The sequence below is a fragment of the Haliaeetus albicilla genome, chromosome 11 (genome assembly GCF_947461875.1).
Source record: "Haliaeetus albicilla chromosome 11, bHalAlb1.1, whole genome shotgun sequence".
Lineage (NCBI taxonomy): Eukaryota > Metazoa > Chordata > Aves > Accipitriformes > Accipitridae > Haliaeetus > Haliaeetus albicilla.
The window spans coordinates 37,499,862-37,525,793 of NC_091493.1; the positions used below are offsets into that span (position 1 = coordinate 37,499,862).

A 25,932-nucleotide genomic window follows, 5' to 3' on the forward strand; every position below is an offset into this window, starting at 1 on the left:
TACCGCCTCCAGCGCCCGCCCTCCCCGAGCGGCGGCACCGGTCCTCCCGCCCGCGGCCGCCTCCCATTGGTCGGGCCGCTTTCCAGTGGCGACTACGCCCCGCGCTCAGCCAATCAGGGTGGGACGCCGGCACACCCCCGCGCGCCAAGGTCCCGCCCAGGCGGGCGTTGGCTCCCCTCCCTCAGAGCCGCCGCCTCACGGGCTCCGCTCCCCTCGGCCCAGTTGGGCCTCGGGGGCAATTTTTTCAGCTATAAAAATTCCCCCACGTCCCGCTGCCTCGGTGGGCTGAAGTCCCTGGCCCTGTTGGTTCTGCGTGTCACCACTCAGCCGGCTCCTCCGTAGCGCCTAGTCGGCCCTTGGCCCTGTCTGGGAAGTTGCTGTAGAAAAGGGTGAGCACGGAAGAATTTTGATAGGGACTGGGAAGAAATTCATGGAAATGCAAAGTCTGTAGGATGACTGTGGTAACTCCTGGCTGCTGCTCGCTGTCCTGTGGCCTGGCTGCATGGGGAGTGGTGTCTGCAGGTCCTTACTCCCCTGGTATTTTTGTGAGAAGTGCTGCTGTGAGGATAGTAAAAGCCAATCTTTGCAAGAGCTGTATGTCAACTTCTTCCTGATTTTTTTTTTAATACTTGATAATTATGGCTTACAAAAATAATTTTAAGAAGTCAGGGATTCACTGAGTTTTCTAATTAATTCCTTATGTAGCTCCTGTGAGAACTGTTTTCTGCCTAGGTGTAGAATGCATCACCTTCCACCACAGCTCCTCCAGTGTGGTACTGTGCCAGGAGCAGGGTGCTGGTCTCCACTGGTAGCATGGCATTGATGCAGTCCCAGTCTTCACACCCTGCTGCCTTTGGAGGGAGGGAGATGTGCAGGGAGTGATGGCCACTGCAGGAGGGCCCTGCATGCTCTTACACAGAGCTTTCAGCTGGGAGCCAGCAGGTGAGCAGGGGCAGGCTGGAACTAGCTAGCACAACCCTGACCTTTCCCCAGGCTAAATTATACTTGGAGAGCATTTTGTAACCAGAAAATGTGGACGTTTACAAGGAACTGTGAGGTGTGTTTGATAAATACATGCTGGTTTTAATCCAAAAGAAAACCAATGAGAATATTTCACTTTTTTTCTTACCCATCTCACTAGGTGGGGGGGAATCCAAAACCTCAGTCTTGGCAGTGGTGACTTTTGGGTGCCTCTTGCTTTTTGTTCATCAATTGTGTGGACAAGTCTATCAATGCTGGAAAAGAGTTTATTTTTTCCACAAAGAAAACATGGTATCCTAGGTTGACAGTACAGAGAATTTGCATATCTTCCGTGCACTAAAGCAACCCTACGTTTGAAAATATTCCTGAATCTTGTCATATCTTCTAACCAAATTGCTCAAACCTTGGATGTCAGGGAGCAGCATTGCTTATGCATTTGGAGAGCATTGCCCTTGGAGAAAATTTTTCCAGTGTGCAGTCAGCTTGATGTAGCGAGGTTTGGGAGTAGAACAGATGATACTGTGCTTTTTATAAATACACATACAGTTAGGCTTAATTTGCTAATATATTTATGTCTCTTACTAGCCTAATTCTGCCAACGAATAGCGCCCTATATCTGCTGCCAAGGTTGAATGCATGAAGCACCAAAAGGTTGTGCCTTAGGTGCTAAATTGCAAAACACATTTCACAGTGGTGTCTCTTAAATGAGTACATGGTTGTATTGTGCCAAGTTTCTCAAGTCCAGAAACAGTTATTATCTAGGAGCTATTGAAACCCCTTTTTTTCTAGTTAAAAGTATGATTTTTTTGTGAAATGCTTAAAATTTTAAGGCTTAAAATAAGCAATGACATGCCTGTCTTGAGTATTATACTTGGTTCCAGATCATCTCTGGTATAAGGAAAGAAATGCATACTTTTGTCTGTCGTATACCCACATGTCTTGAATAGCCTGATTGGACACGGGCCAGGATTTGCAATCCGTGAGATTGATGGGATTTTCCTGGGTAAGAAATGCAGGTTTAAGCTGCCTGGTTTATGGGGTTTTTTTTACTTTGTTATTTCATTAGCATGGTAGATGATAGCTTATCAGTTTGCTGAAGGCATGCTAATGATGCCTTCTACCTATTTAGTCACAAAAATAAGATACTGGGAGCTACATTCTTTTCATCTTTCATAGACAACTCAAGAACAGCCTTTTACCTGTCTTTAAATGCTGTTTTTCTCAGGGACACTTCCAATTGTTTTAGATTCATCCAGCCATGCATTTTTCAGAGGAAGCAGAAAAATGTAGAAAGGACAGAACTTGTCCAAAGGATTAAATAGCACATATCATATGAGGAAAATACACATCTGAAAAATTAAAGAATGCAGACTAAAGGCAACCAAGATCAATTGCTGAAGTGCTGAATCTTGGGTTCAGGCTTTGCCACAAGGAGCGAGAGCCATACTGCCCTGAGAGGTGATTTCAGAAGCCAGGCATCCAGCCTCACTCCCAAGAAAACAGCAATCATGTACCCAAGTAAACACTGCAGATTCATGTCTGAAATGCGGAGTTTCAAAACCAACCAAACAAAGAACCCTCAAGCAGGAAAGGGCTTGCTTTCTTTTGGATTCTGCAAGGCCTGAAAGAAGAAGAAAAAGATTTATGTCCTCAAATACAGACATAATATGGAATGTATAGATAAAAATGTATTTTTTAAAGCTGGTATGGACTGTTTCTGAGATTTAAAAATTACAAGTATAAAATAACTCTCAAATGGAATCTAGTTAGTCAACACTCAAGAGAGTGACTTCAACCCTCTACTTAAAGTAAGCTTGATCAGTTTTATATAGGATCAGTGTAGTCCTGTTGTGGCTCACTTTCTTTCCTCCTTTGTTTTTGGCACTTAAAATCAAGACACAGAAAGTATCCACTTCTTTAGATGCTATCAAGTTGGAATTTTAAATTGTTCACATTGTGCCCAGTGGCAGCTATTACCGTAGATCCTGAAGCATCTGCTCTCAGCTAGATGTAGCATTTCCTGTGATTTAAAAAAGGAAAGCAGAAGCTTAATGTGTACTATTTAGTTACCTGTAGATACCTAAAAGACTCCACATGACAGTAACCAAAATGTGAACATTTCATGTCTTCTGTTTTTCATATTTTACAGTAATTTGCCCTGCAGAAAATAAGAAAATCTTGACCTACTTGAGGAAAGAGGGTTATTATATTCATTCTGCTTACCCAGAAAATACAATTTGACATGTAAGTAAACCACAAAGTTATAAGAAGGAACAAGTTAAGTCATGCCAGTTGTTAGGAGTAATTCCGCAGCTCTGTCTCTGGCAGGAATGCTCATTGAAGTCGTCGGGAATTAGGCGTGTGAAGAGACTGAGGAATTGCATCCCAGTTATTGTGGTTATTTAAAGGTAGGGTCAATACAAGGGAATTACATCCTTGGCTTCCTAAGTCGGTTCGGCTGCACAAACTCAGTGTGCGCCAGGGATTAATGTGCTGCTCGTGGGAGCTGCTGAAGGCACCAGTGCAGTAGCAGGGTTGCAGGACCCTTTCTTGAGTTTAACACTGTCTTAGGTTTGCTGCAGTAAGTGTCAGAAGTGCCTCAATAGCTGATGTTTAGGCACATAGCACCAGTGTTCAATTCTTCAATGGCATGGTAGTTTCTTACTCAGGTCAGAGGAAGAGTTCTGCACCTCAGAGCGAAACCCAAACCAGTCAACAGGTTGGGTATGGAGTTCATCCAAGTCAGGAGGCTCAAGGTGCAACTTCATAATTAGCTAAAACCTATACAAGTCTATAGTGCTGGCAGAAGGACGGTCCCACCCCTCTTCCCATCTCTAGGAAAGCCACAAGGGTAGTCTTCACCCTTTCTCCTCTTGTTGAAACTGTGCTGCCACTCAGCAAAAAAAAAAAAAAAAAAAAAAAATTATGCTTCTCTAAACCAAAGGCGGATTTTAAGGCAAACCTAGCAGTTAGCATATTGCCCTGGAGGACTCAACCTACCGTCCCAGCCTGAGAGCTGTCTGGGTACTTCATAACAAACAGCTTTCTGAGAAGAGTGTGATGGTATCATGTACTCTACAGGCCAACCTTGCAGATGTTTGTGTCATCTGAACAAGGCTTGACAAGGTAACAGTACATAGTGATGGGACTTTTGTAATGTGTGACTGTGAGGACACAGGCCGTGTAACATTTCTTGGTTTGCCTGCTCTTAGAAAGCATCTGATGTAATACCAAACCTACACAGGGCAAGAATTCTCTGTGGCAGATGTCTCCTATTTGAAAGCGTATGTCTGGAAAAGACCCAAGAAGAAGACAAAGGTGCTTTATTACTGTGGTGATAAGATACCAATGGGTAGATGGGTGATTTCAAGAATTTTCTACTTGTACACTTCCATCTTTCATTTTCATCAATGAGAGTTGACGTTCATGCAGATTTTTGATAGTGCCTTATATAGAAAAATGGCTTTCCATGGCCCATATTTGTGTTATTCTGGTTATTTACTGACAGCAGAATTCTACATTAAGACATTTCTTGCAGGACAAGAAACTTTAGTCTTTCCTGCAGCACAGCTAGAATATTTTATAGTGCAGTGTGTCAGAACAGAGGAGCAACAAATTGTAATGCTTACAAAGCATATCTGCCTCTCAAGTTCAGTTAGAGATTTCTTTTTTAACTCATATCTTTCCAGATAGTTTGGCAAAGCATAGCAAAACCCCCTCAAAATAGTGCTGTTTTATTGGATGGATATTAGTTAACCCAGCTTAAAGCAGCACAAGCAACCCTTAGAGCTGATATTCCTATTGCAATATAAACCTTGAGCTATAGTTAATACTTATCCTACCCGATTTGTATGTTGGCTTATTTTACAAAGATTTCGATGATACTCTGTTTGTTAGATGACAGCGTGGATAACGGAACTATAGAATCAAAATAGTTTAATTTATTTTCTTCTGTTAGGCATTGTTTCCAATGTTTGAACTTACATTTGGTTATTTTTCTTTGCAGCTTATCAATGCCTATGTCCAGAGCCTTCTACAAATGAGATGAGACATTTTATTTGTATGTGAAACCTAGATTTAAAGGTAAATTACACGCTCTTCTATTTCTTGAACTTGTAGTTAATTAAATGAAAGAGCCTTTCTGCATACATTTCTGGTGAGCATCACATTCCTTGGGCATCACACTACTAAGGAGACAGAAACTGGAGAGAGTTTGGGAAAAACAACTTTCAGATGTACCAAGACAGATTAAAAGAGCTGTATATCTTCAGCTCACTAATGACTAGTTTTAAATTTTTCCTCTAGTTCTGACACGCAACTCTGACAGTAGTGTACCTGCAATTCCAGCAGCAACATGATCCAAGTGTGAGATCCATGAGAGCAGAAAGTGGGCAGGAGTCTGAGAATCCACAGGACCCTGATAAATAGCATTTTCTAGCATAAAAATCAGAAATGGTAAAATAAAATCCAAAGAAAATCAGAGTGAGACTAAGTCAGTTTGAATTTCAGGCTTTCCAGTGCCTCATATGTGAGCTTGCTTCTTCCTTGTACGAATGTATTTTGATTTGGTTCCTGCAGAGCTTCTGCTTTCTAGCTTCCATTCTTCATTCTTGGATTTTATCAGGACAGTGCTTTCTGGAAAAGACAAACTACTTTAACTGCTCTCCAGACTTTAAAATCTGACCCAGATGGCAGCTATAACTGTCATGAGGGCACATAGAAAATGAACATAAATACATCTAACTGTGTAATAAGAATAAATATCTTGTCAATTTGGTTAATCTCAGGATTGAGCACTGAACATCTGGATACACTTTATCTCAGGAGCTGGGAAACTCTTCTCAAAATTCTACCACCGCACAGCCCCGCCGGCCCTGCTGTTCAAGTGTTTGACATTGCTGCAACAAAGATTGCTAATGGTACTAAATGGTGAGCACTCATCTGGTCCGGGCTACTGTAGTCTGAAACTGAAGAACTTACATAATGCCTCGACCAAGTCAGACTTTAACTTGGCATCATTGCAGTGAAAGACTAGCGAGGTAACCTACTGCATCCTCTGCCACTTGTCATTACCTCGGGATGACATGCTGTTGGTTCCTGAACTTCCCCATTCAGGACTTTAAACTAGCCTTAGATTTTCTAGAACAATTCAGAAAATTACAGGCTTGCTTGATACATGTTAGGACAAAAGACTTTGCTTTAAAGTCCATTGTTTTAAAACAATTTCTTTCATAATAATTGTTTTCAAAAATCACACAACTTGAGATATCAGAGATATGGAGAGCATATTGCCAAAAGGAAGTAAGATATTCAGAAAGCAGAAAGATCTTGACAGAATTTACCTACTCTTGAATTATCATATGGCTGTTCCTTAGAAGGGACAAATAAACTAGTAAAGCATTCAATCCATTCTCTGTTCTCTGTGGCTTATAATTTCTTCAAACTAATGCTCTTCTGTAGCAATTTCAGTGAAATGCAGCATTTCTTGAATTCACTGATACCTGTGACTTTCAGTGTAATTCAGTGGAATGGACTGAATGATAAGAAAAGCTATCAGTCTAATGGCTACCCACAAACACCAAACAAGAGGTGTCAGCACAGGTACTGGATGTTGGGACATCATTATAGAACTGACCTCACCTGAGAGGACAAGGTTTCAACTGAGCTGACTCTCAGTTTATGTCAGGTGCTTAAAGATCCACAGAAACAAAACCTGACACCTTTTAAGGTTCCCATTTTGCAAAGTCTATGTATCTCTGTATATTCTCTCCTTATTTAAAAAATGAATGTTTAAGGCTTCTTTCTTTAAACAATAGCAGTAAAATAACTTCCATGATCAAAGCTACTATAACAAATCACCATGTGTAGAAAGGAGTAAAATCTTTTATTTGTATTGATCTCGTACATAGATCTGGTATCTTTGAAAGTATTTTCAGTATGTGTGGTGGGTTGACCCTGGCTGGGTGCCAGGTCCCCACCAAAGCCACTCTATCACTCCCCCTCCTCAGCTGGACAGGGCGGAGAAAGAGGGTGCTTGGTGCTGCTTGGTGGAAAAGCATGAATCTTTAATACTACTGAAATCCCTCTGCAGTGTAACAATGTGCCTAAGCCCCAGGGAATGCCACATTCTTAATTACATTTTTTATGTGGCGTTACACAGAACATAGAAAATGAGATGATCAACTTGAGAAAGAAGCTAGCTTGGGAATTCTTTGGTGTTTGAAGGGGAAAATCTAAGAGAAATTGAGTTTAATATTTGTGCTACAGTAGTAAGCAAAGGTAGTGTTGCTACAGGCTACATAAATCACAGCAACCACAAAAGAGCTCCTGTGAATAAAATGGCAAAGATGCCAACTAAGAGGCCAAAGCAAACCTGTAACGTGCAGCTCATAAATTAGTTGCACACATTATCTTCCCAGAAACTTTTACTGAGTACGCTACCAGAAATAGGGCCCGGAACATGAGTTTTCCGTGTCAATAACGTGCTGTAAAGATCTGTTCAAGGTGACTTCAGCTGATACGGGGTCATACAGGAAAACAAAAAATGTGTTCAGGCCTAGTGATGCAAGAACCCTAGTATCAATTTTTCTTCAGGAGGATCTAACCCACCAGATATTTTGCTAGACGTCTAGTCTGCCTGTGAGTTGTAAAGCTGCTGAAAATCAGACTTTGATCTCATGTGTAACTGGTATATGGGACCAAAGCAATGCTTCTCAATCATTCCTGAGTCACCTGACCACTTAGTGGGCTGATGAGGCATTTAATAGATCAGCTGTTATATTTTGTGAGGCCTTTGATAAACACATGGGTACCTTGACTTTCATTGCTTTTCTGAATGTGGTATAGAACTGGCAGATTGACAAAGATAGTATCTATGGTGTTGTATGAAATGAGGTAAACAATAACAAGGATGTAGCTGTTGGACTAAGTATACCAAGACTAGGATTGCACATACCTGTTGTTCTAATATGTGTCACAGAAAATGACATCGGATTAGATACGCAGATCTTTAAAAGCGACTCAACCTGCTTCACGTATATCTTACAGAAAAACTGCTGGCTGGAATCCAGTCCGCAGTGACTAATTTTGAAATGCTTGGTACGTTTCCTTCTGCAGATCTTCCTAGTCGACGCCTTCAGTAGTAAGGGCAAGGAGTTACTTTAGTTCAGCGACAGCTATCTGGAGCCCACTAGGCAGCTGATAAAGGGAACAGCCACAGCAAACCTCCATGTTTGCATCCCCTGTGCATCAGCTATTCCACACAACACAGGTGTGTCTTTGTGGGTGTGGATGGCCAAGGGGACATCTGCCAGAAGACATTGCTACATACCTCTCAACATAAATACGACCTGTGCTGCCACCAGGGTGGGACTTACATGTTCCACAGTGACAACAAAAATCAGTGGTCATGTCTCTTCCGAAGGAACTGTTCTGCCAGAAGCAGGGAGCAGTAGAAGGCCTCTGAGCTCGCTCTGTGCCTGCTCCTTGTCTTGAGTCATCCCTGGCTCTCTGTACATGGTCCTACTTGATCTCGGTAAGGAAAAATCCACAGGTGGAAACCAGGGCATTCTATCCTCAGCTCAGGAACCTGTGTGTAGGTAGCACGTAGGTTATTACAGATGTTCTAGGAAATAGAGAGTGAGAGAGAGATCGCTAGGAAAGAAATAATTTCAGTTTAATTTTCCAGTCATGTTTTACACAAGAAATCATATTGGTTTTCTTCATGAAAAATGCTTGGTCATTGATATTTCAATAAATACATTTTATCTTTTGTACCTCAATGTATTTAATTGTTCAGTGTATTCTTCAGACTTTGCAAACCCAACTGTATGAGTTGTTTTGGTTTCTTTCTTAAATACAGATCTGAAAGTCTAGTTAAATAGACATTTCTAACATTTCCCTTACTGTGATGTCATGGTGTTCCCCCACGTGCTTCTTTCATTATCAGGCTAAATGAAGATGATTTCCAAAGCACTTTTGTGGTTCTTGGACCACTAATATTGGCTGTGCAGAGAGAAGGTATGAAACAAGAATTAAGTTTTTTGTCCAGAGATGAACAGTGTATGAGTCGAGGGCTTTCCCTTTCTACAGCTGAAGCATAGCATATGCTTTCTTGCTGTCCTATCAAGCACCAAGTACTTGCCATTGCTGGAGGTGAGACTTCAGGCCCAATGCCCTAGCTGCCCTGTTACGTTCTGGCATAGAAATGAAGAGAGTATATAAGCAAAGCTCTACCTAGAGTTGCATGACCCAGAAGTTACAGTAGTTTGGGCAGTCTGAAACCCAGTGGTTGATGCCTGCTCACTGCAGACACAGTTATTACAGATGATATGGTGGGAATGAGGGAAGCTACTAACTTTCTGGTTGTCTGTGGAGCATTTGAATTCAAAACTCTTTTAATTTAATATAGATGCATTTTTTGCTTTTTACACATGGGACTTACTTGTGATTCCCTTTAACATCTATATTCAGCTGTGAGTAAAGTCAATTTTTGTCTATGCTTGAAAATATTGCACAAATCTGTATTCAGAATTGTTAGAGATAATGGATACTCAGTGGGGCATTTCCAAAAGTGTTACCAGTGTGAATAGCATAATCTGGACAACGCGGTGTTTGACGGCAATTGCTATTTCCAGGACTGCTTTGAATTACAGCTGTAGTAAGTGGCCAGTCACCACATCCCTAACCAGAAGCCGAAGAGATCACCTGCCCAAGCAGCCGCCCCCTCGACAAAGCAGGAGGGGAAGGGTCTGTCTGAAGGGCCTGGAAGCATTTACCCAGAAAAGCTTTGGTGGCCTGGGATCAGTGCCACAAAATCTGCAGTCCCATTGCTATGCATCGCCCTTCCAATGCTGCGCAGAGGTGCAAGTCATGCAAAGTGGGAACCGTGACTGCTATCTTCTCTGGAATTAACTGTAAAACGTTTTTGTGAATCTGGGCTATAGAAGTGACTAAACAGACTGGGGGGTGGGGGGAAGGGCTGGCATTTCTTGCATAGGAATCAAGTATTCAGATTTCCTATAAAGCTAACATAGTTTTGCCAAAGGCAAAATTGCTGGCAAACCACAGAGCCTTGAAAAGGTTTATGAACAGCAAAACCACATCTCAAAGGAGGATACAATTTATACTATTTGCGTTACTTTGATTTGTAATATTCCCTGTTTTTTGCTGCAATTTACACTTCTTAAGGAAAAGAACTAATCATATGACAAATGACAGGGCACAAGTCTTTTTTTCCACCAGAGATTTCAGTGCACTGCAGGTGACCAACCATTTCATGCTCTGGGAACGTCTTAGACTGACAGCCAAATGAAATGAAGAACCAGTTTTCGCAAGCACAGTGATGACAATCACAAGTAGGAGGCCACAAATAGTCAAGAGGATTTGGGTCCTGTTAGTCCTAACTTGAGGCAGGGACAATGGACTAGACAAGCCTGCTAGAATGCATTTCTCTTCCTGCAGGGCTTGAGCTCTTAACTGACTCCAGGCAGGCAGAAGTGGACAGCCGGGTTGTTATCAGCGTTGCATCCTGATGGCTGACACCCGGGACTGCTAATTCAGTGGCCAGAAAACAAGGCAGCTCTGGGTGTATGCTGAGCAGTTGCAATGACCCCATCATTTGTAACTCTAACTTAAGTCAAATTAGAGTTTAAAAGTTACTTTAATTAACCTGCAAGTAAATACATTCACACAGTAGTTATGACTTCCAAATCCATGACCCGAGGCAAACTTCGTGTTTTGTTAATAGCTATGCAAATAATTGAGAAGACACCAAGTACCTCCTCGCTGGTGCGGAAAGACAACTGCAGGCCGTTTCAGTTAGCCTGCCCGCCGGCCTAGCAGGGCGCAGGCAGCAGCCGTTCCCCGAGCCTGGCCTTGAGGGTTTCACACCTCTGCTCCCTGCAAAGCTGGAAGTCAGGAGGGCTATTTCTGCAAGAGAGGGGTGTCCCGTGAAGCCCCTCGCAGCCAGCCCGGAGCAGGTGGGGTACCACCTGCAGTCGCTGACACGCGACACGAGGCACTGTTGAGATCCACACCCAGGGGGGAGGCAGTCCATGAAGCAAATGCTGCTTTGCCCAAGTACAACTAAAAACAATTAAACACGGAATAATTTAAAAAACCTTTTTATTTAGACAAACACAAGAAGAGCTAGATAGGATTTATGAGCTAAGTTTTTTGGTTGGAGAGCCAATGTGTACTTTAAAGCATCGTAAGAGACCGAGAGGATACAGTCTTGAACAGCATGTTGTAATCATTTGTAAAACGGCATGAGACAGATTTTTTTAAACCAATTACTTCCCATCCGTTCAGGGACGGATAAGCCCCCAGCTAAAATTCCTTTTCATCCCGGTGCTTGTAACGATGAAGATGAAATGTGATTTTCCTTTCTAACAAGTGCTCCAAAAAGCAAAAAAGAAAAAGCATGTGTTTCTCTGTTATGGAAAATAGGTCTCGGCATGCTGGAAATTCTGCATTTTACTTATTTTCTACCACAAATGCCCCATTTTTAAAGAAATGAATAATGTAATCATTTTCTCCGATTTATGTTTTCTTTTCTGCCTCATTCGGCACTAATGCTGTGTTATTACAAGAACAACTGTTCCCTGCAAAAAGAATGATCTTTAGACATCTCGTCCAAAACCTTTGAAGTCACTGGGAATGAACTGAAAAGAAAGGCGAGAGAGGCCGTGTACATGAGCAGCAATTGAAGACTTTCCCACTGACCGGGCAGATTTTCTACTCGTCACCTGATGACACAGCGCTGCAGTTTCCTACACCTTCTCAGACAAAAAGAAAAACTCTCTTCCGGGTAGGGTACCAAGTACACGGCTTGCTGTTTTCAGGTCAGAAGTCAGGAACGATAATGAAACGTGGGTCAAAGAGGGCACAACCGAGTCCCGGGAGCAAATTCAGAGCCTGGGGACGTCTTTGCTGGTGAGCGTCCCTGGGATTTGAAACGGCCACGCGCACCACCATCATCATCAGGGTAACGGCAGTAGTAACGAGCGCCACAGCTCCCGCGCTCTCGAGGTTTGAGACGTGTGCTGGCAAGCCAAACGGCAACGAGGAGTGTTTTATAAACGAACTTGGAGAAGAATGTGAAGGGAATTAGTGTCAGGCATGTGTCAAGAGGGTTACTTTTCCCATCTCCAACGCCTATAATTACATCTCAAACGTGCTAATAAAATCCAGCGGCGACAGTGGGTTTTTTTCTCTTTGTCAAAGTATGTACCTTAAACATGCTGCTGTGACGCCTAGCAAAAAAAATCGACTTTCTTACACTTCGAACGGCCATGCAACCCCCAGAAGCGAAGACGCTCGGACAGAAGGGCCGAGGACCCTGCCTGGCTCCCGGGCGGGCACGGGGGCTCGGCCCCGCCGGCCGGGAGCGGCCCGCCGCCCCTCCGCCGGGCTCCCGGCGTCTCTGCCCACCTCAGAGGTGCGGGGCGTAGAAGGGGCCGAGGTACGCGGGGCCGAGGAAGGGCGCGAAGGGGCCCCCGCCCAGCGGGAAGGGGGCGGCCGGCGGGACGAGGACGTTGGCGGCGGCGTAGGAAGGGAAAGTCTGGAAGGGCAGAGCGGCGGGGCCCGGCGGGCTGGGGCTGCCGCCGCCCGCCGGCGCGGCGGGGGACGCGGCGGGGGCCGCCCCGTCGGCGCCCGGGTGTTGCTTCTTCCACTTGGTGCGTCGGTTCTGGAACCAGATCTTCACCTGCGTCTCGGTGAGGCTGAGGGAGAGCGCCAGGCTGAGGCGCTCGCAGACCGACAGGTACCGCGTGGCCCGAAACTTGTTCTCCAGGGCCACCAGCTGCTCGTAGGTGAAGGCCGTCCGCGCCCGCCGCGGCTTGCCGCATCCCGCCTCGGTCCGCCGCCGCCTGGCGCCCCGCGGCGAGCCCGGCTCCTCCGGACCGGGGGGGCGGGCGGCGGGCTGGGTCCCGGCCCCGGTCCCGGTCCCGGTCCCGCCCTCCTCGTCGGGCTCCGGCCCCGCTGCCTCGGCGCTGCTCTCCGCCGGGGAGTGCGCATCTAAGGGGAGATGGCGGCGGTCGTCAGGGGGGACGCGTCGAGGAGAGGGGGGGGCGCGCACCCTCCTCCCGCCCCTCACCCAGCGCCGAGCCGCCTGCCGCCCCTCGAAACCCGGCTCTTCTTCTCCATCACCCTTCCCTTCTCCCCCCCCCCCGCCAAGAGTGATAAAATAAGGGCAATCGTTGAAATAAAATAAAGGGGAGAAAAAAAAAACCAAAACAAAAACCCGCCCGCCGTGCGAGAGCCCCTCCACGCTCCCCGCTGTGCCATCGCATCTGCGGCGGGGAGGGGGGAGGCGTCGATATGGATTTCTTACCAATTAAAAAAGAAGTTATTAAAGTCCCCTTCTGAAGCGAAATAAATCCCCCCTCCCTCCCCATCCCCGCGCTAATGGAGTTTCAGATTTGCGAGGGCCAGATCGATAGATGTCATCTATTAAAGGTAAGTTTTAATCGAACAATATTAGGATCAGGCCGGGGGAAGGAGGTTTGAAGTGGGCACCTGCAAGCTGCGGGCAGGAGATAGGCGGGAGTCGGTAATAGGATATCGATCAACGGGAGCTAAGGCATCCCTCCGGTGGGGACGGGCTGAGCAATTACCCAGTCGGCCGTCCCGCTGCCGGTCAGGGCCAGCCGGGGGGCCGGGGCGCCCGACCCCCTCCCGCCCCGGGGAAAGGGGCGCCCGGGGGCCGCCGTGCTGGGGGAAAAATACCCCGTGCGGAGCCCTGGAAAGAGCCGCGGCCCGTCCGGGGCCGTGCCCGGGGCCGGGATGGGGCGGCAGCACGCCCCGGGATGCCCCGTCCTCCTCGGGCGGCGGAGGATGCTCCGCACGGCGGGAGCCGGGGAGGGGGGGACGGGACACCAAGAACTTTTCCCTTTGCACTATCCAGGCTTAAAATACAGATCCCCCCCCCCCCACACACACACACAGACCCCCCCCGCCTTTCCCCCGCGCTACCCGTTACATCTTCCTGCGGGAGCCCCGCACGGGGAGCGCACCCCGCCGGGCTCGGGGGGCCGGGGGTCCCCGTCTGCCGGCGCCTCCACCTGCTCGCCCCGCCAGCGCCGGCCGGAGAAACTCGAGCGCGTTCCTACCATGTGCCTCTAGTTTATTCCTCCCGCTGCCGGGAGCAGCAGCGTCCTTTCCTACTTCAACTCTTCCCAAACTTTTCTCCCGCTCGCCCGAGCGGGGGGGGCTGCCCCAGCTCCCCGCGGCCGGTTCGCGTCTCCTGCTGAATTTCTGGGGATCCAGGATGTCTAAGATGGAGAAGGAGATTTTATGATGGATGGGGGCCGTCTTGGCCCCGCGCTCCGGGCATTCCGGCATTCCCCCCCCCAAACCCCACCCTCCGCGCTTCGCCGGAGACCTGCTGGCTCCCAGCGCGGAGCCGGCGGAGGGCTGCGCCGGCCGCGGAAGACCGGGGCACCTCCCGAGCCGCAGAGCGGAGTGAGCGGCGGGGAGGAGGGTCGGGCCGGGGGGAGGGCGGAGGGGCCGGCGGCGGGGTGGGGGCAGAGGAGGGGGCAGCGCAGCCATTGGCACGCCGCCCCCGCGTCGTGTCCCCCCCTCCCCGTCCCCGCCGCGCCGGCTCCGCGGGGGGCGCAGCGGACGCCTCCCTCCAGCCCCAACCTCCCGGCGACGGGGCTTTTCCCGTTACCTGCCCCCCCCCCCCCCCCCCCCGCCAGCCCCGGGTCGGCTCTGGGGATGCGCGGAGACGTGGGCCGGGGGCGGGCCAGGAGCCCTGGCAGCGGACCCGGGGTCTCCGCCGGGACGGGGATGCGAGCGCACATGGCGGCCCCGCCGGCAGCTGCTGTCCCCCGGGGTCCGGAGAGACCACCAGCTGTCTCCGTCCTCCCTCTGCACCTCCGCTGACCCACCTGCAGCTGCCCTGGGGTCGGTGGCGGTCCAGCGGGGCGAGCCTCGTGTCTCAGAGGGATCCAGAGAGGAGGGAAGGCTCCTGCATCCCTCTGCTGCGCCGGGCTTCAAGGCTTCAGGCTTGAAGCACTCCCTCTGCCAGCGGCAGCTGTTACAGATGTGAAGCTACTGAGCGGTCCTCGGGGAGAAATGAGCTTGCTGCTCGTTTCGGGGCGGTTCAGCATCAGCCTGGTTCAGGCCCTGGGCCAAGGGCTGGCCCTAACTCCGGCAGCTCAGCCGTGGCGTGCACGCTATTCCCAGTTAATAGGCAGGGAAACTGAGGCATGCCTGCGCTGGGGGAGTGCCTGCCCCGCTGAGCAGCCCCCTGACTAACCCTCCTTGCCTTGAGTGGAAACGCCTCGTTGTCTGATCATACCCATAACTGGGAAAGCGTAGGCAGCAGCAGGTCAGGCCTCTCCACCCTGCACCAGTCCCATGACCATGACCACTTCTAGCCAGCCGTGCTTATTAAAAAATTGCTAACAATGTGTTTCTGTACATCCGTATCTGGTCAGGAGGATGCTTTTCCCTCTCCTTGGCGTTTCTGTGTTTGTTGGTGCCGCGAATCAGGCTGAGGTGTAGATGAAGGAAGGGGCACGCTTCAGCCGGAGGAGGCCGGGGATGGCGGCCCTCGGTGGGAATCTGCTACTCCACCTGCTTTTGTTCCTAGGAAGAGGTGCAGACCACAGCCCTCCTCCTCTTTACAGGTGTCTCAGCCTCAGCAGAATTGGGCTTTCTATTCAGCGTTGCAAAGGCACAGGCCTTAAGATAACAGGAGAGTGAGATGACGAGATGAAGATGTGAGGGGCGATGTGATTATGAGTAATTGTTTTTGTTAATTATGTGGTGGCAGCATCCGAGAGCCCATTTGGCGCTGGCCTCTGGTATGGGATACCACACGTGTAGAAGAGAAGGGAGCTCTGTCCTGAGGAGTTCACACACTAAAGCTACAGATGGATAAAGCTTAGTTTTGGGGAGGCACCCAGCGTGGAAATGAAGGCGGTGCTGAACTGGAAAACACTGCTGTGTGCTAGTTAAGTATTGCTTATGTATTTGAAGTTCCTTGAGGTGCAGAAGGAGGAGAAGGAAGGGGAGAGGAGCAGTTGCAGGTGCTGGACAGCTTGCTTCAAAAGTGAGATCAAATAAAGAAAACGCATATGAAGTCTTAGTGCAGAGCCAATTAATGATTTTGAAACAAGACTGGTTTTGTGGCATAACATTAGTTTCAAACTACATGGAGAAATCATAGGTACCGTCATATGGTTAATAAGTGCGTGGCTTACTATTTTAAGAATGGTAGCAAGCCTTGGCAGTGCCAGAGGTTTTTTAGGTTTGAAAGAAAAAAAATATATCTAATCTGATACGTGTGAGACTACAAATACTTCTGTTTGAGTTGTGTCTGCAGGAGCTGAGAAGGTAAATTGTAGCATTGAGATTAATTTGTGAGCTAGCAGCCATCTTCAAATATCATCGATGGGTTTAACACATGCATGCACACCGACCTACAAACATACATGCATGTAGGAAGGCACACATGAAAAAACACGTTCGTGGATTAGTTTTAGCAGTCTGTTTGAAGTTGGTCCATTTCCCAGCTCAAGCATTAAAATTCAGCCCGAGTGCTGTCTTTAAATTGCTTTGATGCTAGGTGGGTTTCAACCCTGACCTGTCCTGACGGCAAGTGAAGTGATGGCTGTAACAAGCTGCAGATCAATATTCATAGCGGGTGTCCTGGACTGATAACACTATCCAAGACAATGTTCGCTATCGGTGGAGACAGCTGAGATATTGCGCCATTAGTGATGTTGTTTTAAATAACCTGATCCATTTCTGGGTCTATTTAATGAATTTCAGAGTTTAGATAATATCTTTAAGGAGAAGCCAGAGGCTATTGCAGAAACAGTGATGCAAATCAATGCCGCCAAGGCTCCTCTGCTTTTCTTAAAACAAAGTGGACTATAATTCTGCTGCAGCTCCTTATATATTCTGGGAGTCATGGCATGCTATTGATAGTATTAGCAATAAGAAAGTATTTGGACTGTATCGAGGGAGAAAACAGTATTATCTGTAAAGCTGAAACACAGTTGATAAAATCTTATCCATGATGGTAGAACGGAGGGGATCGGTTCAGCTCTTTATATGACGAACCAGTGTGTTTTTTCTCGGTTGTCTATACGAAGCGTTGGGCATGTACGAGAAGATGCCACCGAGGCGAAGCACGGCCCTGTCAGCGTTTCGGCCGAAGCCGACGTGGGTCTCGTCAGACTTCTGCCGCTGTGTGGATCAGCGCCTTGGTCCCCGCGGGCCGAATCCTGTCCTGCTTCAGTTCCCACAGACCTGCAGAGGCGATACGGGGTGCACGGGTGGCCCGGGGGAGCCGTGAGGGAATCCGCCATCCCACCGTGCTGCCGCTCCTGAGGGAAACCGCGAGATGGAAGGACGCCAAGCTCGTCGTCCCTTCGGAAAAAGCCTGACCCAAATTGAGACCCCGGGGTGCTCTTGCTGAGGGTCTGGAGCCCTTCCAGAAATTTTTAAGGAAACACGTTATGTTGCCTTTACTTTCGACAGCGTCTGCCTCAGGTGACGTGCGTGCTTCAGCGGATGGAAGTTTCTTCCCCGGGGGACGAGATACCTGAGGGAGTTTATCGTGGAACGGGGAACGAGCCCCGGCACTCGCCGCCTGGCTGCTTTTTAATGGCCGGCGCTGTTTGCCGGCCCGTTCCCGGGCCTGTTGGCGGCGGGCAACCCGGAGGCGGAGGCTGCTCGCCGTACCTGTGGAGAGGAGCCGCCGTTTTGGCGGGCGAGCGGAGGCGCCGGGCGCTCGCCGCGCTCTCGAAGAAGGCGTTCCTGCGATCGCCTGAGGAAAACCAAGCTTGGTCCGTGCGGCCACCTGCCTCAGGTGTGTTAACAACAGTAGTGATTAATTAATAAATTAATTGAGAGGCGGGGCGGGGGGCGGAACGCATCAAGGCTGCCGTGTTCACCCCGGTCTCTCCCTTTCCCCGGACTCCATTTCCCAGCAGCGCCCGCGGTTCGGCGGGACGGGGGAGGGTGGTGGGAGATGGCGGCCTGGGCTCGGGCGGTGAGGGGGCTGCTGCTGGACGTCAGCGGGGTTCTCTACGACAGCGGCGGCGATGGCGGGGTGCCCATCGCCGGCTCGGTGGAGGCGGTACGCAGGTGGGTGCCGGGGGGGGGTGTCGGAGGAACCCGGCCCGGCCCGCCCTCCCTAAGCCCGGGGAGGAGGAGGAGGAGGAGGCTGGTGAGGGGCCGCCCGGGGTGGGGGGTACCCCCAGAACATGGCGGTGCGGGCTTGGCACCCCGAAACATACAGCGTGCGCTTGACCCTGAGCTTTGGAGCTACAGCGTGTGAGGATCGGGGTTTAAAACCACCCCGACTGTGCAGCCCCCCCCCCCCCCCCGCGGTTGGCGGTGTGAAAGTTGAGTGGGACAGGACAGCAAACGTGAACGTTTTGGGTCGCTTTAGTGTTTTTTGTCAGGCTTATTTAAGCTGCGAGGGAGTCCGCTGAGTTTGTGGATCTGCTGTTCCTGGGCTGGTGGGGAAAGGAGCCCGTGGCAGCGCAGACAGATCACAGCCCCGCTTGATTTTGTATTTACTGTCATCGCTGCACATGTAGCAGGAGCAGGCAATATATAAGAGGTCTGGCACGTTCCCCCGGTAATCATTTTTAAAATATTGCCCACACCGGCATGGTGCTTCTGTAAATTGATGAGCTTTGCTGTCAAATTAGCTGGGACTTCTTGCAGAGAACCTGCAACCCAGCAGAAATGGAGAATTGCAGCGCTGCAGTTAATGATTGCCCAGCTTATACGTGACTCAGAAGCAAAGTATTGCTGTGGCAAGTTACTCACCAGTGCCCACAGGTAGTGAACTCCTTCACTTTTAGCTGGGTAATGCAGTCCAGTTAACACAAGCTAAATAACCGTTGCTAAACAGACAGTGATTTCATTTCTTTAACTAACTTCTATTAACTAGGTTGACTTGCCAGTATGTCTGTATCAGCCCTACTTGACTGGAGGAGCAGGATGGGGCCAGGGGAGAGCAATGGCCGCAGGGCCGTCTTCGTTTAAAGGCAGGTATTGATTGGTGGGTCTGCCCCACTGGAGGAGGTCGTGGGTTTCTGGAAGAGCCTTTTGGCTCTACGTGATGTTTCACTAACCTGCTGCAGAAAATCCAGATCCATTTCACGCGGCGAGCGCTGCTGTGTGTACCCCACTTGAAATGTTTTAAATGTCGAAATACGAGCCAGTGTGAAGCGTTGACAGGCTGCTCAGTGAGCATCTCTGCGGCTTCTGTCCTCTGGGACCACCCAGCACAGACACACCTGTGGCGAGTACTTTATCAAGCGGGGAAATGTGCAGGAAGAAATATTGAATCACTAAAATTAATCACACAAGTTTAGTTAAATATGTGCCTAAATGTTGGTGGCACCGCCATGGAAAAGGCAGAACTGGAGAAGATCCAAAGGTACTGGTAATAAAAGAATTCTTTGCTGCATTTTTGTTGTGTTTTTTTTTTAAATTATATCTTTGTTCATATTGCTTAAAATACATGTAGTAGGCACATAAAGTGTCATTGAATGAATCTTCTGTTTTTGTCTACAGGATCAGAGTTTCCAGTGCTGTCAGAAAGCAGTGTTTGAAGCAGGTTTTAGGCTTATTGAGGCTCTTGGCCTGTTTGTGGTGCTCAGCTGGCCGCAGCTGGCCAGGGGGAGCTTGTGGGTGCCAGGATGGCCGACAGGAAACCCGCGCTCGGAGGGAATTTGGTGAAATTAGGCAGAGGGAAGAGTTGCTTTTATAAAGACATTGCATTGAAATACCGTGGCACGTGAGTTTTCCAAGGGATCACCTGTGACTTCTGTTCCCATTCCTCCATGTCCCCTTTATGTAATATTTCAGCATGATTTCTGTTCTCGTGCCTTTCTGTAGCTATGCTACAGGCTCAGGATTCAAGAGAGACCCTAAGAGAAAAGGCTTGTTGCAAAATGAAAGCATTTGTTTCCCCTTGGGTGTACAGAGTAGCCTGTTTGCTGACTGCAAAGGGGCAGGCACTGCTGGGGTTGCCTCTGCCAAGATTAAACTTTCCTGGCTTTCCTTCTTGTCTTGCTCAAATCCTCCTGGTAATGTTGCTTCCCGCTGAGGCCGATGCTAGTGCCAGCTGGTCTGTCATTGAAGGAGAGTCTTCTGCTCTCCCATCTTCTAGGAGAACGCGTCTTATCACCCTCTTATCATTTCTTGCCGACTGGCACTTTCTGCTGGGACCATCGCATATACTGAGTTTGTGCAGTGTGTAACACTGCACAGCCCACGTCATAGCCGAATCCTCCAGGCATGGCCAAAACAAACATAAATAACAACAACTACTTTATTACTGTTGGAGATCAAATAATTCCTTTAAAAACCAGGACATATTCAATAATATCTGCATCGCGGTTTGCCAGATGCTTTTGACATTTTTTTTTTTTTCTCCTAGGTATTTTCTGTCAGGTTGCAGGCTGTTATTTAATAATTTTTACCACTGCATTTGCTGAAACCTCCCATATGGAGGCAACGTAAACTGCAGTTTAATTTACAGCAATGTCAGAGATAAGCTAATGAAACAACAGTAAAACTCTGGCCTTGGGCTAAATGTAAGATATTGCGGGCTTCCGTTTGAAATACTGGAAATGTCTAAGCCCTTGTTCCTCGTTAGGGATTTCTGTGACTCGGTAGCTAATCTGACCTGTCTGCCTCTCTGACCTGGAGGGGCATGCAGGGGTCTTCAAGGTGGGTTTGGAGAAGCAATCCAACAACAGGCTCCCAAGCGCTGCACTGGGAAAGTTGATCTTGTTTGGGCAGGATCTGGTGAGCGTCAGCAGGTGCGTGCTGTGCTGTGTCCACCGTGCTGCACGGGGAGGTGACACGCTGCACCGCCTCATGGGCTGCCGTGGGGCTTCTCTGCAGCTCTGTGCATGAGGTTTGTTTCCAAGGGAGCGTGCTGGGAGCATGATGGTTGTTTTTAGCGTGTGTGGGCTCCGAGCAGTTTCATGTCAATAAGCAATGGAGGAGTGGTGGTGATAGCTGTGGAAACTGGGCACAGCAGAAGTGAGTATAGAAAAGTGCCAGGAAAGAAAAAAAAAACCAACAAACTAACCCAAACCATTTTGTTCAGGTCATTCAATGTAAGTGGTTAAGAATAATCATTTTCCTTGGGTAAAGTCAAGTAGCCTTATTTATCTGCCTATTAAGTTGGTAATTGTTCTAGCTCACACCATTTAAAATCTTTATTGACTCATTATCCTATTGCCAGTTGGTCATTAATATTTGTGTCTGCGTCATAGTACAGCTCAGTGGTTTCAAGCAGATGGATTAAAGCTAAAAGCAGCTCTTTTTTTAAATTGATTCATTTTTGTATCAATTAAAAAGTCATTATTGCAAATAGCTAGGAACTTTATAATTAATTCAAATTGATATGGTCTTTTGCTGAAAGATGTCTAAAATCTTTTAGTGCATATATATGTCCAATAGGAGTCTTAAATACCATTTTGATAATTCATACTACAGATATAGTCTCATAATATGACAGCTGACTTGTTCTCTTCAGATTGTCTTGCTACATCATCTCCCACACCATTACAGCAATTAACTTTGTGTAACAACATATAGTACACACCAATAAAAATCCTAAGTAAACATTTTCATTTGCGGTTGGTTTCATATGACTGAAGCCATTTCAACTCCTTAAGTTTGCTGCATTATTTTTCTTGTTTTCAGCCAAATTCTGCTATGCAGTTATTTGAGTTAGTATTTGAGAGAGTAGCGATGTAATTTCTGCCAGAAGAATTTGGACCATTTTATGTTTATGATGGCTGGGGGGGTGGGAGGGTGGTTCTCTCTTGTTTGTTTTTAGCTAGCAGTACAGTCAGATGAAGCAGAAGAATGACCAAAGAAACTGATGGATACTGAAACATCCTGACCAAGATGACATTCAGTTACACACTTCAGTTACGTACTTCCCAGTGCCGTAGAGTCCCTGCTGAGGAAAGCGTCAGTAGTCACTATCCAAGTTGTTATAACTTGTGATGAAACACCAAGTGTTACAACTGGGAATGCTTTATTTATTGCTAATGTACCTGCATCTCTGATAAATTTTACCTGTGAAATATCTTAGGATTCAGTATGCACTGAAAGGGAACTGGTAAATCGGAGGCTGAAAAGATGAACCACAGAAGTATTTGTTGTACAGAGCAGACCTCCTTCTGCACTCCAGTAATGACAAGGTGAATCCGGATCCTTATTGTTACTCGGCCCAGCTATGGCAGACAGGCATCCATGTGCCTAAGGGCATTGGCACCCCTGGTTTAACCCAGAAGCCAGGGTGCCAGGAAAGTCATTAAATCCACTGGGCACTATTATTGTTAACTTTAGGTGGGGATATTGGAGTGGTGGATGACTAAAAGTTTTAAAGGGCCACATCATCTTATGAAGCTGCTTTTGGATCTTCTGATCTATAACATTTCTTGATTGTTTAGTTTACTGTAGTATATGTTTGTTGTTGTTTCAAAAAAAATCCTTATAACAGAATTAAATAAAACGCATCTCTTCTGAGTCCGTGCAGTTAACTGGCAGACGCTGTGGAGCAGATCAGAAAGCCTACGGACAAGATCAGAAGGCCCATCTGTGACTTAAAGGCTTCTTCTGGAGCCAACCTTAACAGTGCCTCTGTACTGTGCTGTTGTTGTCTTAATTGATTTACACAGCATTGACACGAGGTGAGCTATTCGCTTTTTATCTTACAAATAGCAGGGAGCTGGTCTCTTACAAGACAGAAGGTGGTTAAACATCCATAAAAGATGCTCTGCCTGTGCTCTGTTATTTGCATTTACAGCTGTGTGCTGATAGTGTGCCTATTAGCATATCCATATGAAAAGCACACAGTAGTTGGACATTTACAACATCCTGTTGTTTGGCCAGTATAGCGCATCTGTTAGCACAACTTTCTACAGAGTTCTTTAAAAGAGCAACGGAAATCTGGGGAGCAGGGAGGCTGTGGAGCAGCTGGACAGTCGTGTTAAAATAAAATACCTGGAGAGTCTAACAAGGCGAAGATTGCGAGGAGAACAAGTGAAACTGGAACCGTAAAGCAATTCAGCATGCGGGGGTTCAAGTGGGACAGTTGTGAGTTTACAAAGAGCCATCTGAAAGTGTGTGTAGGACAAGGAGTAGGAAATCTTTGTTGTCATGGAAGATAACGAAGCATGGCTTAGCACAGTCTGTGCAGATGTTCAAAGTTTCAAGGCTTGCTATGCCTTCATGACATGTGATAGCAAAGGAGTTGTTCCTCCTAGAAAAAGACTTTCACATAAACTATACAAACTCTTGTGTAAATATCTGCTCATTTGTCTTTGCGGTTAACTCTCTTTGCACTTTCTATCCATGGATCCCAAAGAAGGGTAGGTGTCACCTGCCCTTTCTGAAGCAGCAGAGACACAAAAAGACGAAGCCGTTCTGTATTGTCATGTAGCTGTTCACTGGCAGAGCCAGGACAAGATCCAGGAATTGATCCTCAGTGGGTGCAGAGTTGTCACAGCTCCCCTTTATTCTGTAACATCAGCTATGGCCTCAGTTTTCTGAAGGCAGTGGACCTTCCTAACCTGTATTTACTTTCCTAATCAACAAGGTTCGTTATTTTTTTTAAAAAAGATCTGTGTCCCTGAAGTTGTGGGTACTCCAAGTGCTGTTTGCACAAATTGCATGAGTAAGTGCTTACACGTTTGGAATTTAAACATCATTAACCTTTAGGGTCTTGAGCTACTTACTGTCCATCGGCTACTTACATGCCATACAAATATTTACCAATAAAGAATAATAGCAGCTACTACAGTGATATCTACTACCTAATGGTACTTGTTTGCCCACTACCTGATACTGATTAATCCCTGAAGTGGATGAGCAGCACTCTGCCTAGTTCTGTGCTTTATTTAGAGCTTGAGACTTGTCTCAGTTTACCACTGTGGTAGTATTTTTTTCCCTGTCTTTCATGCTTGGTGAACTCAGTCTGGAATCTTAGAACTGAGCCTGATTCTTTGCATATCGTCAGCAGTATTGCCATTCAGATTCCATGGTGTCTTTGCAAGTGATGTACTGGAATTAGTTGTCAATTGCTTCCCGATTAAAATCTCTGCAAGTTTTTTGGAATGCAACTTGGTCTTTGAGCTATTGCAATGAAATAATATGGTATTTTCTAAAGTAGGTAAGCAGAGCATGTGAGAGTGAATTCTTTCTTTATAAAATAGGCTAAGTGAAACCTTTTGGCAATTTACTTTCTTTTTCTGAGAAAGAGAATTCATTAGTTACAAACAGGTGCTGTTTGTATACAAAGTAAGAATTCAACTGTGATGAAGATAACTTGGTTTTGACTGAAATTTTAATGGAATAATTAGTAGCTTCAGAGGCAAAACCCCTAACTGCTTTTAGCACAGAATGAAAGCTATTGGAGTGTGATTAATTATATTATCCATAAAAATGTTTTGCTTAATGCAAATAGATATATTCCAGACCTGTTCATGCTAACTGCATCCCCAATGTTCAGATTTTTTTCTTGACAGCTCCAAAGTGGAGCATTACCAAGTATTTAAAGTATACCAGAGTTTTATTTTGTTACAAAATACACCCATATGTTTAAATTGTACTTGGTCTTGTGTTGCTGCGATATGACAATCAGCCAGCTACTACAAGACGGAGTGAGAAGTCCTGACTCAGTTTCTGCAGTGTGGTTAAAGTCTGGGACTGCTAGGTGTAATACTTGAAGCGAATTTGGAAACCTGCAGTGATTAAATGCATCTTGTTGCTGAACATAATGGACCGGAAAGATTTTTCTTATATTCTGCTTTGTGCTTCCTTTCTGCGGATTCACTTCAAAAGCATGTATTATTTCTATTAAATGCTTAATTCTAGATTTCACTCTTGTGGCATATTGTTGTCTACAAATCTGTAGACAAATCTTTTGTCTACTCTTCTGTTCAGGCAGGTGGAATATGATTTGTAGTGTTGGGTAATTTATTCAGTAATTCTGGTATCCAGCTGTATTCAGTGGTCAGAGAGGCAGCCTTGTAGGGAATTCAGGACAAGATGGACTTTGTGTTTGTTTTGGTGTACAACTTCCAGTATTTATTGCTACCTCTGAAAAATTCTGAATTATTAAAGTACCTAAATAAAGGCATTGGTAGGTTTTTAAAGTTTACTTTGAACTACAGTTTAGTGATTTTTCAGTTTTTGCTGTCAAGCAGTGTCTCAAAGTGGTATTTCCAGAGTCTTTAGCTTTATAATGGTACCTCTTCTTGTTTCACCCTTGCCCGCCCTTAAATAACATTGGCCTCTTTTCTTGTGGCTCCTTCATATGTGCCTATTAATCTGCCTTCATTCCTGTTCAAAGGTAATGCCCTCCTATTTTTTAATCCCTTTTGCAATCCCTCCTTTGGATTCCCTCCAAATGATCCACTTCTATATATAGAGAGGTGAGCCATATGGGTCTGGAGAGGAAATTGTGCTCGTGAGATAGCAGATGTGGAGATGAGTTTCAGACACAAGAATGCAAGGGGGAGTGGGGCCAAAAAGTGCTGTATGTAAGGATTTGTCAGGCCAGCCTTGCTATATGGAGCAGAAAGCTAGACCACCAGAGAACGGGAGCTTTAATGAGCTCGGCTGTACTCAGGACCAATGACAGGACATCAGTGAATGGAAACACCAGGAGATCAGGGGACAAAAGTAGCATCAGAAATGCGACAGCAAGATTTAAGCAGTTTGGACATACTGTAAGGATGGCAGTCAGAGGAATGGAAAGGTTTGGACACTGGGATAGAGAAGGAACAACCAGAAAACAAGCCAAGGTTGCTGTGTCACAGGAGCGTGCGTGGGGTTTCATCCACAGTCCTCTGATCTCATCACACCCGGAGAGCAAAACACCGGGAAGTTCAGTGTTTTGGTGGAATTGGGAGGCTTGTGTTGTAAAAACTAGCCAAATGA

General features: G+C 46.9%; 2 protein-coding genes and 2 long non-coding RNA genes across 6 annotated transcripts in view; 2 read left to right on the plus strand and 2 right to left on the minus strand.

The window, feature by feature from the left end:
- The first annotated feature begins 41 nt into the window (after nucleotides 1-41).
- On the plus strand, nucleotides 42-12,182 carry LOC138687808 (uncharacterized). 2 transcript variants are annotated; one of them, XR_011326943.1, is made up of 3 exons: nucleotides 42-389; nucleotides 4,988-5,064; nucleotides 10,730-12,182. It is a non-coding gene; the product is annotated as an uncharacterized lncRNA (long non-coding RNA). The 2 variants fall into 2 exon arrangements; XR_011326944.1 differs by lacking the exon at nucleotides 10,730-12,182 and adding an exon at nucleotides 5,769-9,949.
- Nucleotides 12,183-12,294: 112 nt separating this feature from the next.
- NKX1-2 (NK1 homeobox 2) lies at nucleotides 12,295-14,424 on the minus strand. The gene is made up of 2 exons (XM_069797181.1): nucleotides 14,094-14,424; nucleotides 12,295-12,999 (listed from the first exon to the last, which is right to left on the minus strand). Exons 1-2 carry the CDS (start codon nucleotides 14,323-14,325, stop codon nucleotides 12,416-12,418), a joined length of 816 nt encoding a protein of 271 aa, XP_069653282.1. The 5' UTR covers nucleotides 14,326-14,424; the 3' UTR covers nucleotides 12,295-12,415.
- Nucleotides 14,425-17,953: 3,529 nt separating this feature from the next.
- The window catches only part of LHPP (phospholysine phosphohistidine inorganic pyrophosphate phosphatase), an 89,631-nt gene continuing 81,652 nt past the window's right edge, over nucleotides 17,954-25,932 (plus strand). For both annotated transcript variants that reach the window (XR_011326945.1, XM_069797184.1), the window contains exon 1: nucleotides 17,954-18,087. Coding sequence is in view for 1 of the 2 variants with exons in the window: in XM_069797184.1 (XP_069653285.1) it covers nucleotides 17,972-18,087 (116 nt within the window). In the remaining variant the exon portion in view is untranslated. The remainder of the gene's footprint in view (nucleotides 18,088-25,932) is intronic.
- Nucleotides 22,471-23,582, minus strand: LOC138687638 (uncharacterized). The gene is made up of 2 exons (XR_011326766.1): nucleotides 23,324-23,582; nucleotides 22,471-22,684 (listed from the first exon to the last, which is right to left on the minus strand). It is a non-coding gene; the product is annotated as an uncharacterized lncRNA (long non-coding RNA).